Below are 18,180 nucleotides of genomic sequence, written 5' to 3'. Positions count from 1 at the left end.
CTATTACATGAATGAGGAAGAGCATAAAAGAAAAAAACAAAACTGTGGTTTCTATAGTTTAAAAAAATCTTAAACCTTGATTACTCTTCTCTAAGGGAAAGTTCTTTGATTTTTATTTTCAAACACTTAATAACATTACTTTAAAAAAATGCCTTGTTTGATATATCAAAAAGAAAAGTTCCAAGACATAATAAACATACAAAGTGGGGGAAAGAGCAAGCTTCAGAATAATTTGTGTAAGTATGAGCCCATCTATGTAAAATAAAACCAAACAAAAAGACTAAATCTCTTCATACATGTGCATATGTACAAATATTCACAAAAATGCAGGCAAAAAGAGCTGGAAAAATATACACCAAACTGTCAGTACGGTTACCTCTGGGGAGGCAAATGGGATTGGGGATGGAAATAGAGTAATCTGACAGTTTATTTTTACTCATTTTGACTAATAATACACATGCTAAGTATTTCAAATGGCAGAAAAGATGTACATGGTGAAAACAAGTTTTTCTCCCACTTCTGTCCCTAGTTCCTTTCTCCAAAGGCAGCCCCTGGTCTGTGTTACCTTCAGCCTTATTCCAAATACACAGAAGCATGTGTTTACATACAACACTCACTTTTTAAAATATAAACATCACACTAGTCATACAGTTCTACCCCTTACTTTTTCCTTCAAACAGCTCTTGCCTCAGAAACAACATCAGTTACTTTCCACACACAGTTTACCTCCAGTCTGCCTTGCTGGGTTTTATATACCACTTGGGGATTCTCCTGCAATATGCTGCCATAGAGCTCACGGAAGTGGGCTACGTTGGGCTTCACAATATTCAACACTTTTGACTTTTCCTCTCCAACCACCATCCGAAAGTCGCCTAGTTAAATAAACAGAAAACAAATCTTCTGTTGAGAATCCATACCCTGACTTGTGAACTGCAGCCCCCACACTGGTTCAAACTGGCATGACCCCTCAGCAAAACACTAGCTTTCCCAAACCCTTAAAACATGAACATGGTACCCAAGGAATGCAGCTACTTGTTTGAGGAAAAGAGAACCTCTCAAATCATAAAGCCCTTTATGTCAGTTCAGACACAGTTACCAAAGTACACAAGGTAATCATCAGAGAGAAGCTAATTTGTTTTTGTTTTCTCCAATGCAGAAGCTTCTGTACTTATAAACTCCCATCCTAGGAACAAAACTCTGCCTGTGCCAATCACGGAGACAGGAGTTTTGCCCTTTCTCTTTGGATTCGTCCTTGTTGATTACTTATCATTGACCTGCTTCCGTTTGCATGAGGGCTTTTGAGGTGCTTTATGAATATACTTAACCTTATTTTGTTGGATAAAGGCAAGAGCAGTGAGTGTTAAAAATCCTAGTAAGAAGAGGTTTACATTTAAGACGACATTGAAAGCAGACATTATTTTTAAAATGGCAAGTGGTGAGAGATGGTAAATGTTACATTTGCCTATGGGATGAGCTGCAAAATAAATAATTGTGAAGGATAAAGGGCAATGTTTGAAACAAATGAAAAGTGCCCTGCCCATGCCATTGACAATCATCAGCAAGACATGGAGAAAAAAAGAACGATAAAACGAGAACACTTCAGTGGACTCCTGTTGGGCTAATGTGAATTCCAAAGAGGCTAGACATGTGTAGGAGAACCTCCCGGGTCAGGTGTGGTGAAAGCATTGTGGCTGAAACCTCTTTGTTGGACAGCAAGTCGTCCAGGGGAGAACAGAGGTGGCAAGTGTAGGCAGTTACCCCTGCTGCTGAGGAATCCCCTGGGGATAGGATGACAATATAATTTATCATCCAAACTAGGTCACTTTTGAGGGTGAATAAAATGCTATGAATAATTACACCAGGACAACAAGTATAAACTGGGCAAACCAGGACATATGGTCACCCTTGCCAATTTCCTTCTTCTGGAGAGATTATCAAGGTCATTACCTGCAATACAGATTTTCCTACAGCAAACTGTTGCCTTGTTTTGTAAAAAATAAAAATACAAAAACGCCTAACAGTATGTGAGGAATAAAATACGCTGGTTTTTTAAACTTCGTAGCACCAACTTACAGTACCATTTGGTGGGATACAGCTGGGGACTGAAAACTTCAGAAAAGCAGACTTCCAAACAGCCTCTGGCACCTGACCTTGGTGTAGGAGAGGTCTGACTGTTCAGGTGAGTGAGCAGAAGTGAGTCCCAGTCATAACAAGCTGCCCGAATATGGATGAACTTGTTTTTTTTCACTATTATTTTAAAGGGAAAGAGAGTTATTAATCAGGGTGTCACGAAACTGGTCCTTTCACATACTGCTGCTGACATCATAGTGCTAAAATCCTTCTGGAAAGCACAGAATCAAGAAACCCCATCTCGGGCTGGCCCGGTGGCGCACTGGAGAGTGTGCCGCTTGGGAGCGCGGCCTCCCGCCGAGGGTTCGGATCCCATGTGGAGACCGGTTCCGCTCACTGGCTGAGCGCGGTGCGGGCGTGACACCGAGGGTTGCGATCCCGTTACCGGTCAGTAAAAAAAGACAAAAAGGAAAAAAAAAAAAAAGAAACCCCATCTCTGAAGAGCAAGCCTAAAGAAATAAACAAAACAGAGATGAAGATGTAATGTTTACTGAGTACCTGGTAAGTGCCAGGCACCGTTCCATGTGCTTTGTTGGACTGCCTCAGTGAATCCACATGGCTATCCTTTCAGGTAGATACTATTCTGTCCTCATTTAGCAAACAAGGAAACAAAGACACAGAGATTAAGTAACCTGCCTAAGATTTTCCAGGAAGTAAGTGAATACACTACATATATAAAACTGTTTCCTGAAGCACTGTTTACAATATTAAAATATTGGAAGCAACCTAAACGTCCAACAACAGAGGAATGGATAAGCTATGATGGTGCACCCCCACCCTGTCATGGAGCAGCATGCAACCACTAAAAATTACGGTAATCGCACACAGCAAGATGGAAAATAATCATATAATAATGTGCAGAAAAAAACCAGGGCACAAAAGCACAACAGAAAAAAATAACTCTGTAAAAAAAAAAAAAAAAAAAAAAAAAAAAAAAAAAAAAAACCAGGAAAAATAAGACAAAGGGGCTATACAAAAATGTTTATTTTTGCTCTAATACAATACACATTTATTGTGGGTTTTTTGGGTGTGCTTTACACTTGCTATCTCATTTAGTCCTGGCAAAGCACCATGAAGAGGTACAGTACTATTACTATTCCCAGTTTTACAGATGAGGGGACTGAGGTGCAAAGATAATCTGTCCAAAGTCCAACTGCTTCTCAGTATCAAGGTAGTGACATTTCAGGTGACTATTTTACTCCCACTGTAATTGTCCTCCATTTCCTGCACTTTTATAATGTTGATATATTACCTTTTTTTTTTTCCTTTTTGTCTTTTTTCGTGACCGGTAATGGGATCGCAACCCTCGGTGTTGCGCCCGTACTGCGACCGGCAACGGGATCGCAACCCTCGGTGTCGCGCCCACACCGCGCTCAACCAGTGAGCGGACCGGTCTCTATATGGGATCCGAACCCTCGGCGGGAGCGTCGCCGCGCTCCCAAGCACCGCACTCTACTGAGTGTGCCACCAGGCCAGCCCAATGTTGATATATTACTTTTAGCATTTGTAAATAAATTCATCGGATGCATGGACAAGATGATCTGACAAAAGTGTGGCAGGTGAGTTAACTTTCACTAGTGCAAATCCACATGCTTGTATTGAGAGCCTATAAATGGATTCTACTAATCTCCAAAGGGATGAAATGTCATCAAACTCTGAATCTAACAAGGTTGGCCTGACGTGAAAGATCAGTTTGTATCCCTGTTAAGCTCTAAATATTTGTGTCATTCCTTCTCTTTCTGTACGTTCCACAAACAGAAAGCTCTTACATTTCAGACAGTAACTTTCTGAGAGAAGGATCGTACTTTACCAAAATGTAAAAGCAAACTCACCCAAATCCTCCCCCTACAAGGACAACTGCATGGAACAAGGACTGGGGCTTATTCCTCTCTGGATCCCCAGCTCCTTGTATACCACCAGGCAAGTGGACGGCACATCCATAAATGTCTGCTGAATTGAATTTCTCCAACTGTTGTGCGGCAGAACTAGCACAGCCTCAGGGAAAGTAAGCAAATGGGCTTATTACTCATTTCTCCAGAACAGAATAAATAAAATCATGGGCACAGCACAAACCAGCCTCTGATACTAAGAATCAATTTTTCTTGCCATCAGAGATCCATTTGCAACAGAACATAGGGATTGATAAAAACTGCTGACTTTTATTTTATACTTCTACTGATGGTTTTAACTCTTGACTGCTTTACCCCAAGAACTGCCATTATAATATAATGCACAACCAAAATGATCATTTCTCTTTGACTTTGAAATAAGACAAGCTCAGAGGCTCATAAACCATCTGTAGTTGGCCTGCTCTGTGATGCAGGCATGCTACCAGCAGGCAGGGACCTGATCATGAACTCTGTAGTGCAGTGCAAAGGCCCCAGCTTTCAAGTCTGGCAATGTCCAGGCTGATTTGAGTGAAGTTACTTGAGTCAGTTTCCTTCTCTGTAGAATGGCTTAATAATAATACTGATCTCACGAGTTATTTTTAGATTTTTTTTTTTTGGCAGCTGTACTATACTGGAATCTAAACCTATGAACTTAGGGTTATAAGGCTGCACCCTAACCAGCTAAGCTAACCAGTTAGCCCTATTTTCAGATTTAAATAAAGTATCAGAACGCTTTGCAAGTAGTAAAGGCTGATTTGAGTGAAGTTACTTGAGTCAGTTTCCTTCTCTGTAGAACGGCTTAATAATAATACTGATCTCACGAGTTATTTTTAGATTTTTTTTTTTTTGGCAGCTGTACTATACTGGAATCTAAACCTATGAACTTAGGGTTATAAGGCTGCACCCTAACCAGCTAGGCTAACCAGTTAGCCCTATTTTCAGATTTAAATAAAGTATCAGAACGCTTTGCAAGTAGTAAAGCAGATGACGGTGATGATATGACATGAATATCCAATGGGCAAAGGGCAGAGAGTAGAGGAAGCCCTGAGTCTTTGAAGATGATAATTACTGGCTAACTTTTCCCCTTTCAAACTAATCACAATACTACTGCCATTTCAGTTCAATGGATATTTAGGTGGCTACTAAGTATAAGGAGCTGTGCTAGACACTGGAGATACAAAGTTATAGGCCCTACCTCATGAAGCAAGTGGCATAAAAACAGATCATTTCAATGCAGGTTCATATATGGTAGTGTTTAAGGACTAGAGCCCAAACTGGATATTGATATGGCAAATCAGCTTTTTTTGAGATAAAATTCACAAACCATACAATTATCCATTTAAATAAAATGTACAATTCAATGTTTTTCAGTATTTTACAGAGTTGTGCAACCATCACTCCAATCTAATGTTAGAATATTTCTGCCTCCCCATAAGAAACGCTGTACCCGTTAGCAGTCACTCCCCATCTCCCTTCACAACTCTGTCCCTAGCCCTAAGCAAAGACTAATCTACCTTCTGTCTCTATAGATTTGCCTATACTGGATATCTCACATACATGGAATCATACAATATGTGGTCTTTTATGACGTTAGCAAAATGTTTTCAAGGTTCATCATGTTGTAGCATTTATCAGTACTTGATTCTTGTTTATGGCTAAATAATATTCCATTGTATAAATGTCCTAATTTTATTTATCCGTTCCTCAGTTGATGGACATTTGGGTTGTTTCCCTTTTTGGCTAGTCATTATGAATAATGCTGCTATGGCCATTTGTGTATGAATTTTCATGTGGACATATGTTTTCGTTTCTCTTGAGAATATACCTAGGAATAGAATTGCTTGGTCATATGGTAACTCTACATTTAATATTTTGAGGAACTGCCAAATTGTTTTTCCAAAGCAGCTGTATCATTTTACATTCCCACCAGCAATGTACAAGGGTTCCAATTTCTCCACGTTCTCCTCACTTGTTATTGTCTGTCTTTTTGATTATAGTCACTGTAGTAGGTATGAACTGGTGTCTGTAGTTTTGATTAGCATTTCCCTAATACTAATGATATTGAACACTTCTTCATGTGTTCATTGGTCATTTGCAGACCTTCTTTGAAGAAATGTCTATTAAAATCCTTTGCCCATTTTTAATAGGTTGTCTTTATTTTACGCTAAGAATTCTTTACACAATTTGGATACTAGCCCCTTTCAGACATACGATTTGTAAATATTTTCTTCCATTTTTTAGTTATATTTGTGCTTTCTTGATGGTATTGTTTGCAGCACAAAAGTTTTTAATTTTTATGTAGTTCCCTTTATCTATTTTTCCTTTTGTTGCTTGTGCTTTTATCTAAGAAACCATTTTCCAACCCAAAGTCACTCTTCCAAGAGTTTTATTGTTTTAGCTCTTACACTGAACTCTTACATCAATGATCCGTTTTGAGTTAATTTGTGCATGGTATGCATTTGGGGTCCAACTTCATTCTTTTGCAAAGGGACCAAATAATATTTACTTTAATGAAAATGACCAAGGCTGAATTTCAAGGAGACAGTCTAACGTACCATTCAAAATGCATTCTCAAAAATATCTCCAGAAAAGACACTATACTGCACTAACTCGCATGTGGAAGAGAATGAGATAAGGATAAATTGCTGATGTACTTGCTGATATAAATTTGAACCACTTTTTCTTTTCTGCACTTTAGAGAACACTGTGTTCTCTAGGCCTAGGGAGGGGGAGGGAGGAATCAAGTTCACTATATTGGATCAGGAAGAAACGAGTATCACAACCATTTATCCACTCATCAAATATTTACTGAGCAACCTTGTATATGTCAGGTACTATTTTAAAACACTTAGAGTAATATCTTACACACAGTAAATAATCCATAGATGTTAGATATTATTAGTTATTAATATCCCTTCAGGAGTGCTGCATTCTCAGAAACTAGCAAGTGACTGAGTACACAGAGTTCCAGCCAAGGCTTCAGCAAAAGCTCCAGCATGCCAAGCACAGAAAAACAGACTTCCAAATTCCTGAAATAGTCACCCCCAATATGCAGATCATCCAATGGCACTGCTAGAAGGTTTCAGATGGTATGACCATCACTGATAAATCTTAACAGTTTTCACTCCAGAGAAAAAGTTTACTGGCTTTTACCAGAATCCAGAAATGGGGATGTGTGCTCACACTTTAGAGTGCTGGCACCTATTGCTGGTTTCTTCCCCCCATGAAACACTCAACTGGCAACTGCTTTGTCTAATTCCTAGAAGTAGTTGAGCCTGTGTTCAGACAATCTGGCACTGAAAGAAACCCATTCTTTCTCTTATACCAGAATGCTTGAAGGTGTTTTTCATTCCTTAAGGACCTTAAAAGGCCAGATGAATTGGGGCTGTCAAGTTTCAATCCACCTGATTTTAGTATTCTGCTATTTTGATAGCCATTATTTGTCAACATGTAACAAGTTTTATAATTCTTATTGTTAACTGACAACATAATTCCACTCTGGAGAACATATCCAAGATAGTTAGTGCCCCCCTTTGCCCCTTCCCCTACCAAAGTAATTTGTACAGAGTGATTCACAGTAGCGCCATTAATAAAAAGTGATAAAAAAAAAAAAAGCTAACCTAAGTGTCCATTAATCACTGAATGAGCAAATTACAATGTCTCAACCTGAGAAAAACCTATGGAACCAAGAATAATATATAAAAATAATAAATAATAATGGCAATCATTTTCTAAGTATGGACTATGAATGAAATAAGATGCTGGGGGGGGTTATTTATATATATTTTCTCACTGAAAACTTCTTTATAAGTTATTTCAGTTTTACAAGTAAGAAAACGGGGGGCTTGGAAAGGTTCAAACACATCCAGGATGCTGGTACTCAAGCTGGTAAACTGGTAGGTGATAGTAGGTCCACAACCTACTAGATAAGTGACCTTAGGTAATATCTCTGGGCTTCAGTCTCCTCAACTGTAAAATGGGGTGAGGATACAGCACCCAAATGTGAGGATTAAGCTAGTTATTACATCAAAAGTACTGACAGTAGTTCCCAGCAGCCAATAATAAATGCTATTTTCTCCTGCTGTAAGCAGTGGACTTCACTCACATCAATCTGCATGTTCTTTCACATGCTGCTTGCCATTTTCACACGTGTTGTTTTTGAGTCTACCACTGACTCACTGTGACTGCATATATTTATTAATGTAAAGTTGCTCAGAGCAGAAATTCTTTCTTCAGTTCTTTATAGGGTATGGGATACTGATTCACTTGATATATGTTAAGCCAGGATCATTACCTAAAATTGGTCATTTTAATAGTCTGTGCTTACATAAGAAAGTTCAAGGTGACCCTCTAAAATTTATTTCGTGTTCCTCTTCTGTCTACTTTAATGCTGACTTCTAAGAACAACTGAAGGATTAGAAAGCTTTCTCCTCCTCAGTTTTGCAGGCTCTCATTCTCCACCTACTCCTTTCCCACCCATCATTTACAATAACACTGCCATAAATACTGACCCCAGGGCAGTCAAAGTAATCTTTAAATACTATATAAAATGTAAGGGGTTATTATTGTTACTAGTAATGTTGATACATCTTGCCTCTGCCAGTAATTACTGGCAGGAACTCGTATAATAACATGGAAAGACATTGTTTTCTGGGTTCCTTCCCCTTCCTATCTCCCCTCCGGGAGAAATATTGAACTTCACCGATTAGGGGCATATAATCTCTCAACTGGAAAAAGATGGAAAATGTCAAAGTTAAAAAAAGAGATTGGTGAGTAATGTGAATTTTGAAATATTCTGAGGGCATCAGAGAGTTTGGTGGTTTGCTTCAGGGACAGAAATCCAATCAAATCAAGGATACTGGGTTCTCAGAAGTCTAGGAAAGGCAGGAAGAAAACGTGCCTTTCGTCATATTGCCTGGGGCAAGTCTCATACCTATACAAGAGATCTACCTGCAAGGCCTGGATTTATTTCTACCCTCACTACTCTGGCCTAGTTCTGGCAAAAACCTGCTAAAGATTGGTAGTAGCTTGAGTGCTAAATTAAGAAGGTCTGCAAATAGGTGAAAGCAGTTATATCATTCAATAAACTTCTTTAGTCAATGTTCAGAATTTATAGAGAACTCCCAGAATCCACCCAACACTATGCTGATGTTGATTACACAGGAAAAAAAGACGACTGCTAGTGGTGTGGGCAAAGCAGAGAACAGTCCTGCATCTTCTCCCACAAGGTCAACACTTCACAAAACGTTTCTGTTCCATCTTTTTTTCCACACAGGGGACTATGAGGAAGGAATGACCCTAATAAAGAGACCCTCTTTTCCCACACGTTGCACATAAGCCCAATCATTCTGGTACACAGCCATGCCCCCTGCCTCCCTTTTTGTTAAAAGGCAGGGATGCGGCCAGGTGAAGCTGGAGGCAACCAAAGACCGAGGTCATTTCACTTCATTTCCCTTGAGTGTTGCGGTGACAGCTGTAGCTGTGCTAGATGCATTTTGGGAAGAAGACTTAAGAACAAGACCTCTAAGGTCTCTTTCCAGCATTAAATTTCTATGAAATCTTATCTGTTCTTGGATTCAGAGAATAAGTAAATGCTTTTGCAATGTGTGAGCACAGGGTTCTTTGACTCACACTTAAAAATGGAGAAAGAGGGTATTTATTTAAGAGAGTGTTTTTCAAACTCTTTTTTAAGTAGCAAACCACTTATTTTGTAAATAAAATCTTATGTGGAATCCTGCTATACTAAACAGATGAATGTGGTGCTCCCCTGGTTGCAGCTAGGTGAGAGGCCAGGGACTCTATCCTCTCAGCTTGCCCTTTAAAGGAAACTCTGACATCTCGAAGGAACACAAATGAATTAAAGGGAAAGAGAAAGGAAGTTAACATTTAGATAAATAAATGAATGGGGAAGAAGAGAAACCTTTTCTTAACGTGGAGGAAGAAAGTGGAGTTGGAAAATCACCACGTTGAAACCCTCCTAGTAAAGACTGGTTCGAGCAAGAATCATCAATGGGTGCTAAATCTAGGAGGGAAAGTGTGATAAGCAGCAAGATATTTGCATGATCTTTATGCAAATAAGGGAGAAAACGCTGCTTATAATGGGGCAAACATTACTGGCCTGTAAACTTAAAAAAATGTGAATGCTGGGCTGGCTAGTTGGCTCAGTTGGTTAGAGCACAGTGCTGAAAAATGTGATGTCATGTAAGGCAAGGGAAGACTGAGGAAGTGCTCGAGATTAAAAGATAAAAGAGACACAGCAACTAAAAACAATATAGACCGAATTAATGATGGTTTGATTCACGTTTTTTTAACTTTACAATACTGCAAAAGTGATGGGCATTCAGTAGAAACCGTACTTCAAGACCCACACAACCATCTGTTTTTCACTTTCAGTATAAAATAGGCTTTGTGTTAGATGATTCTGCCCAACTGTAGGCTAATGTAAGTGTTCTGAGTACACTGAAGGTAGGCTAGGCTAACCTATAATGTTTGGTAGGTTAGGTGTTTAACTGCATTTTTGACTTACAATATTTTCAACTTACAATGGATTTATTGGGAAGTAACACCATCATAAGTCAAGCAACATCTGTATATGATCCTTGACTGGATTATGTCCTTGAGGAAAAAAATGCCATAAAGGACATTATTGAGACAACTGACATTTGGAATAGGGATTGCCAACTTGATATAGGCATTGCATCAGTGTTAAACTTCCTGAATTTGATAACTGTACTGTGATTATGTAAGAGAATGTCCATATTCTTAGGAAACACAAACTGAAGTATATGGCCTAAAGGGGACATGATATGTGGTACCTACTCTCAAGCAGTTCAGAAGAAAATAAATACAGTGTATTTACATATACAGAGAGAGCAGTAGTTCTCAAAGTGGGATCCCTGAAGGAGCATCAGCATCACAAGGGAACTTACGAGAAATACAAATTCTTGGGCCTCATCCCAAACCTACTAAATCAGCCGTCTGGGGGTGGGGCCCAGCCATTTGTTTTAATAAGCTCTCCAGGTCGTTCAGATGCATGCTAAAGTTTGAAAACCACTGATACGGAGAGAATGAGAAAACAAATATTAAAACTGGTCAATCTGGGAAAAGGGTATATGGGAATATTCTATATTATTCTCGAAACTTTTCTGTAACTTTGAAATTGTTTCAAAATAAAAATTAACAATAAGAACAAAAAAATTATCCTGGGAAAATAAATGAGGGCACCTCAAAAAGTCTGTGGAAAAATAAAATTAAAAGATAATGCAAATCTTTCCATGAACTTTTAAAAGTACCCTCATAGGTAGAGATGCGGAGAGAAGACCTTAGAGACGGGCAGACAAATCACAAGGTTACTGCGGTGAACTACATATAGAGTGATGGAATTTAGAACTAAGATTGTTGAAATGCCAATGCAGAGTGAGGAGCAGATATTAGCTCTTAAATAACGAATCTCCTTCTTGCAGAAAATGTGGGCATCAACCATACTAACCTGAATAGGAGAGTCCAGCAATCTCTATAAAGAGGTCTTCTTCAGAAAAGCTTTCAGGGAGCATGAGGAAAGCAGTGGTCACGGCACTCTTCAGATTTTTATCAAGGGCTGATCTAAGAATGACATTCTCATCCATTGCTAAAATTTTCACCTGAAAAAAGCAGAACATTAAGAAGAGAAATTCCAGAAGTGGAGTGTTACTCAAGCCATGGGTTTAAATATGCACTGGAACTATCCCAAACTCTTACCGCTGAAGAACTTGGAATATTAGTACAGTTGACACAAAATTATTCTAATAAGCAATCCCAGAATCTTCTGTTTTATGCCACAGTCAGAGAAATTATGAGACAGGAAAGGATGAAAATGCCAAAGAAAACAAAATATTCCTCTTAAATGAGAAAACTCACTATGGATTTTGAAAAAGAATAAATGCCCTTTGGGAACTTTATTACTTTATAGTTTTATCATCGTCTTGTTCTTCACTTAATTTTCTAGTGGACTAAGGCATTTTACTTCTTTAGTACTCACCTCTGTTCTTGCCCATATATAACCTGGGCAGTTCATGCTCTATGCTCTATCTCGTGATCTCAAGATACACTGATTTGAACTTGAATAAAGGAAAAGGAAAAAATATTAGCTACAGTATAAAAAGCATGGGTTTTGGAGACAGGTCAGAGCCCAAGGCCAAGTACTTAAGGCTCAAGTCCAGGTAATTACCAGCTGTGAGTTTGGCCAAATCACTCAAATTCTTGTAACTTAAGTCCTCATCTATAAAAAGAGGATGACAGATTTGCATCAGAGTTGCAACAAAGACTGAATCTGATAATAAATGTAATGGGCTCAGAATATTAGTGACTGCTTCTCAATAAAAAGGGTTCTTCTCCTAAATACACAGCAGAAGCTGTTGTCTCTGACTTTCCCTAAATCCATTAAAATACAAAGAGCTCCAGTCTGTTCTGAGATTCTTGGTTTTAAAGATCACAGTGTAATAAGAAAATGTGCTCAAGTCCAGCTCCACATCTTATTAGCTCTCTTTCTATGGGCATAAATCCTTATCAACAGAATGAATGGGGTTAAGAGAAGCAAGCTAAGGTTGCTGGGAAGATGATATGAGATACTGCACACAAACCCTTAGCTGAAGTGAGCTTCCTTGTGTGTTTCTTGGTGCACAGTGCAAGAGTTTCTTGGGGCCAGGGGTTCTTGCCTTTTGCTAACAGCATCACCTGGAGGGCTTTAAAACACATATTTTGGGGTACAACCACCAGAGTTTCTGCTTCAGTAGACCTTGTGAGGCCTCAAAATGTACATTTCTACGAAGTTCCCAAGTCATGCTAATGCTGCTGCATCCATGGAGCACATTTTGAGTACTGCTCTAAGATATATACTTAGAAGTAAAAGTATATACCTTAGATTGCTCTTCAGAGTGGTAATATCAATTTATACTCCCACCATAATCTTTTGAAAATATTATGCTGCTTCTGACTGATTTTCTATACCACGGAAAAGGGCTAGAAGTCCCTAATAAAGATTCCCATATATCTGAAATGTATCCATCTCTAAACCATTTGGTGCTGTCAATGAATTTTCTTCCTACTCCAGAAAACAGGGCATAAGTTGCCTTACATTTGTCAAATACAGATCATTTCTGACAAAATTAAGATGGCAACATAAAAGATACCATGAGAAACTCCAAAATAAAATTTTATCAGAAAGCAAAGAGGAGAATGATGTGTATCCCAAGATATAGTTTCTCTCTTTTTTATTCCTTATAAAAAGCAGTATTTAAAACATAATTATTTTATAAATCAGGGTTAAGAAGCTAAATTTTATCTTTTACCTTTTTCTCCCTACTTTTTTCTAAAGTAATATTCATAACATACAAACCTCACAGATGGAAGGTAAGTCACTTGATTCAACACCACCTCCTCCACCCTTATAATTATGAGGATTTAATAGACCTTAATTAAGCCTTTCAGCACTTGGGTGAGTTTAGTATTACTGCAATCATCTGCAGAGATTAAAACCAAGGAACAGCCCAGGAACATGACTTGCTTAAGGTTGCATAATGAGTCAATGGCAAAAAATCAGGGTAACACCCTCACACTCGGCAAATTCAACTTTAAATATTTTGAATTATTCGCATAGTCAGGGATCTGTTCTGGTTAAGTTCTTATCTTGAAAGATGACTGAAACAAATTTTGCAGTCCTACAATAACTCCTATGTTGATACTCCTGCAATAACTTTCCCAAACCTTGTATTCCATATCCAATCATGGATGTAGTAGGGCAACCTCTTCATCTTACTGATGAGGAAACTGAGGCCCAGAGGGGTTGAAGGATTTCTCCAAGAGAAGTCTTGGTATACCACACCAGGACCCTGTCCCCTGACTCGCCCAGTGCTCCTTCCACAACCCTGTGATGCTCTGTACTTCCACACTCCCTTTCTTCATCCTCACTCACCAGCTCCTTCTCATTAATTCTTTGCCCTCCCTTTTTTTGGTGGCTTTTACAGAAACTCAGTGAAATGAGAAGCTATTTTGAGATGCTTATTCAAAGATACAAAGAAAAGAATAAGTTGGGGAAATTTCCCTAGTTAACAAAATACCACTTGTTCTCCAAGAAAGTTGTTCTACTTAGGCTGTAAGAAAGCAGTCTTTTTGCTATTTAAGGTTAAGAGAGTGAAAATAAAAGCATCCTTACTCAAAGGAAAAATGTCAGTTTGGAAGACTCTGCTACTGTGCTGATCTGGTTCTTCAACGAAAGGTGAACTAGGAACTTGTCTCAGCAGCACTGTTATTTGTTGTTCAGAGAGAAAAGCCAGTGAACTCTTGGGACACTGCCAGAGAGGCCTGGGAAAAAAAGAAGGTCCTCAGATTTGTGAATAGCTGTTTGTATCTTACTGGGAATGCTCCGACCTGAACTGCATAGATAACATCATCACTACTGCCAGGGACAAAATCTTTAGTGGAGAGAGGAAGGGGCAACGCTGGAAGGGACTTTCAAAGGACTGATTTGTGAGTACCTTTCAAGACAGAAAAAAGAAAAAGTCACATGTGGTCTCCTCCGTTAACAGTCTACTTGAATTGCAAAGAGTGAAGTTTTAGTCACAAAGAACACAGTCCTACCTAGTGTTCAAATACTCAACCACTCACCAGAACTTTTCTGTTCTAAATGACCAGGAGGTTTAACTGTTCTAACACTCCTTCAGTATTAATTGTCATTGCTTGAGGATGAAGAAACAATGAAAATTAGAGCTGGATGAGATCTTATTAGTATCTACCAGCTAGACTGTGGGCTCTTTGAGGACAAGCAATGTGGTGTCTTTTTTTTTTTTATTCCTTTGGCATACACAGAGAAGAAACTTAGTTGTCTTTTGAATAACTAAATGAATGGTTCTATCTTTGCATTTCAAAGGCTAGAGGCCCATACATTTGCTTACAGCAGGGCAGAGCCAAAACTAGTAAGCCAGTTTTCCAATTCCCAGTTCAAGGATCTTTTATACCACTGGGATTTTTCTATCCACAAAAAGTAAATCAAGAAAGCTACAATATGATGATGGATGCACAACTCCGTAAATATACTAACACCAATGAATTATTTACTTTAAATGGCTGAATTGTATGATGTGTGAATTGTATCTCGATAAAGCTGTTATTAAAATATAAACCTACAGGGACTGGCAGGTTGCTTAACTGGTTAGAGCATGGTGCTAATAACACCAAGGTCCTGGGTTTGATAGATTGCTATGTCGGCCAGCCTCCAAAACAAACCCTCCCCCCCCAAACCCCCTACATTACTAGCAAATAAAAGAGAAAATATATTATAATGAATACATTAAAATAAATTAAAATCCTCTTAACAAAGTGGCAAAAATATAAATGCTTTAAAAATTCAAGCAGAATTATCTACACTAAAAACAAGGTGATGCACAAAAATCCAAAATTATGTTAAATTAATTAAGGAAATTACTACTACTTTAGAGTTTTTTTGATTTAAAAATACTGGCCACAATGTTCTATTAAATAACTTTAAATTCCATGGTTCTTTACTTGGAAAAATATTAGTAACTGACTCAGAAACCGAAGGCTGTGCTAGAAATAAAAACAGGGTATCTCAATTATGAGGTGAGTTAATTGTAAAGTATGATAAAAATTTAATTTACAATCAACTTTTTCCAGAAATGTCCATCTTTTTAATCAAGATACTCATTTACACATCTTTTTAAAAAAGACTTAAATTGCTAGTGATTGAGAAATTCAATTTGCAAGATGGAAGACAATTCTGGAGCTTTAAACAATATAATTTAATGTAACTCCTTTAAAAACACATAAAAACAAAGAATTCATTCTCATAATTCTTTCCCAAGATATGCAGTCATTTTTCTTGTTCAAAATGCTACCACCCTTTCTTTTCATCAGATTTGTTCAAGTTCGATTAATATTTGCTGCCACCTAGAGGTAAAAATAGTTTGTTGAAAGATAGTTATCACTGGAAAGGCTTTGATTAACAGTGATGTCCACCAGAGTGGGAAATGGAGGCAAGGGTGGGTGGGAGAATTAATGTGCCCATTTATCATTTTCTTTTTTTTTTTTCCTTTTTGCCATTTATACATTCAATACTTCCAAGTGATTTTTAAAATAGCCTAATTTTCTTGTGCTGGAAGCTTAAAAAGCCTGAGGGATAGTCACTGTTAGCAATGTTTACTTCTCCAAGTTAGCTGAGAAATGCACAGCTTTGCATGATATGAGTATAGCTGTTACTTCTTGTCTTGAATTGCTGTGTTTGTTTTATAAGGATATGTAACATTTAGATGAAATCTAAGTTCATTTACAGTACTTACATCCTGAGATTTCATGGCATTTTAGGTTTCTAAAGCCTATTTTTAAGAAATTTTGAAATATCCCAAGCATAAAGCATAGTACAGAGAATAACACATTTTCACATTCAATCTCATTGTGTCTCAATCTGAGATTTCATGGCATTTTAGGTTTCTAAAGCCTATTTTTAAGAAATTTTGAAATATTCCAAGCATAAAGCATAGTACAGAGAATAACACATTTTCACATTCAATCTCATTGTGTCTCAAAATAACTGAGATAGGCAAGTTCAGAGAGAAGGCAAAGATCATTTTCTGAGTGTCTATTAAGTGCCAGGCATTTTATCAGACTCACCCACAGATGAGAATACCCTAGGCTCAGGGAGTTTCAGTCAGAGGTGCAGGTCACACAGTTAGGAAGCATCAGAGCTGGGATCCTAACCCTAGATCTTTTGGATTCTGAGCACTGGTGTTCTTTCCAGCATTACCGCTCTGCTTCCAATTTTCAAAACCTTTGTGATGTCGGCAGGACAGGTACTTTTATCCCCATTCTACAGATGAATTACTGAGGTTCAGGAACATAAAACAACTTGCCCAAGTTCTTATAAACAGCTAATAAGGGGCAGGAATGAATATGATAAGGCTTCTAATTCCATGTTCATTGTTCTTCCCATCAAGCTACATATTTTGTAAATTAGAAAAAACCTGGCCATACATGCCAGCTGCCAAAAAACCCCAAATAAACAAACAAAAAAACCCAACTGTCCTCCCCCCAAAAAACAGGAAATAAAATGAATACTAACAAATCTTCAATTGCATTTATTTGCTCAATTATGAGCTTTCCTAGTTAATCAGCCTAGAAATGAGAAATTCATTTATATAGACATGAATTATTTCAGTAAGCCTATTGTTTCTGGACTTTGAAAAACTGTTTTTACTGAAGTAAAAATTACATGCAGTGAAGTGCCCACATCTTAAGGGTATACAGCTTAATAAATTTTTACATATGTATATACCCCTGTAACCACTGCTCAAATCAAGTGTTTCTGGACATTTTAATGAGGTACACTATTAAATTTTAAGCCCAGGTTCAAGGCAAGTGAATCCTGACAGCCCAGGTACATCAATATTTATAAACAGATTTTTATGACATAAACCAAGTGCGCTAACATTGTATAGATCTCTAATTTTTTTTTTACCATTGCTGACCATAAAAGTAGAAGCAACACAGTCACTGTTGTGGGATATACTTGAGAACAAAACATGTACCCTCTTTTGGGGCCTGAGACCCTCTGACAGCGTAGTGAATAGTTCTTAAACTAGGAAAAGACCCTTTCTCAGAAAACAGACCATGTATCTGAAAAAAAAAAGAAGAAATGTAATATTTGCAAATACTTGTTAAAAGTACAAGTCCCCTCCCACTTTTTTTTTTTCCTGTTTTCTGTGTTTCTTCTGTTTGTATTGAAGCTCAGGGAGAAGCCTACTCCCTACAGCCTCCTCCAGTGTTCCAAATGAGGTAAGAAAGTAATAACAGGACATCACCACTGGCCTGAGGAGCATAATAAAAGGGATAAGAATGACACCCTGCCTTGGAATGACTGCCTGGTTCATTCATTTATCCAACAAATAGTTACTGAATGCTTACTATGCACCAGGCATTGTCCTAGGAACTCTCAGGAGACATCAGTGGACAAACAGTGCCTGCATGGCACTCATGTTCTAGAAGAGAAGGAGATCTGGATGGTACTGACAGCGGCTCCACTGTGTACCTCCTCTGCCATCCTAAACAGACTGATTCTGAGCCTGATTCAGTCAGACAACTGAAGAATCTTTAGAGAGAGGGCAGCAGTAGTGTG

At 38.1% G+C, this 18,180-nt stretch overlaps 1 protein-coding gene across 5 annotated transcripts in view; it reads right to left on the bottom strand.

Annotated features, from left to right (window-relative positions):
• TAMM41 (TAM41, mitochondrial translocator assembly and maintenance protein, homolog (S. cerevisiae)) overlaps positions 1-14,286 on the bottom strand; it is a 34,893-nt gene extending 20,607 nt beyond the window's left edge. For 4 of the 5 annotated variants that reach the window (XM_008591369.1, XM_008591374.1, XM_008591373.1 and 1 more), the window contains exons 1-3: positions 12,037-12,093; positions 11,509-11,659; positions 727-872 (exon numbers count right to left, since the gene is read on the bottom strand). In XM_008591369.1, the coding sequence (XP_008589591.1) occupies positions 727-872; positions 11,509-11,659; positions 12,037-12,072 (333 nt within the window). In that variant the 5' untranslated portion in view covers positions 12,073-12,093. Of the gene's footprint in view, positions 1-726; positions 873-11,508; positions 11,660-12,036; positions 12,094-14,208 lie in introns of those variants that run through there. The other variant, XM_008591372.1, reaches the window with a different exon arrangement.
• Positions 14,287-18,180: the final 3,894 nt, after the last annotated feature.

This window comes from Galeopterus variegatus, unplaced genomic scaffold, assembly GCF_000696425.1.
Source record: "Galeopterus variegatus unplaced genomic scaffold, G_variegatus-3.0.2 Scaffold6868, whole genome shotgun sequence".
Classification (NCBI taxonomy): Eukaryota; Metazoa; Chordata; class Mammalia; order Dermoptera; family Cynocephalidae; genus Galeopterus; species Galeopterus variegatus.
This window is presented reverse-complemented; position numbering and strand designations above follow the sequence as displayed.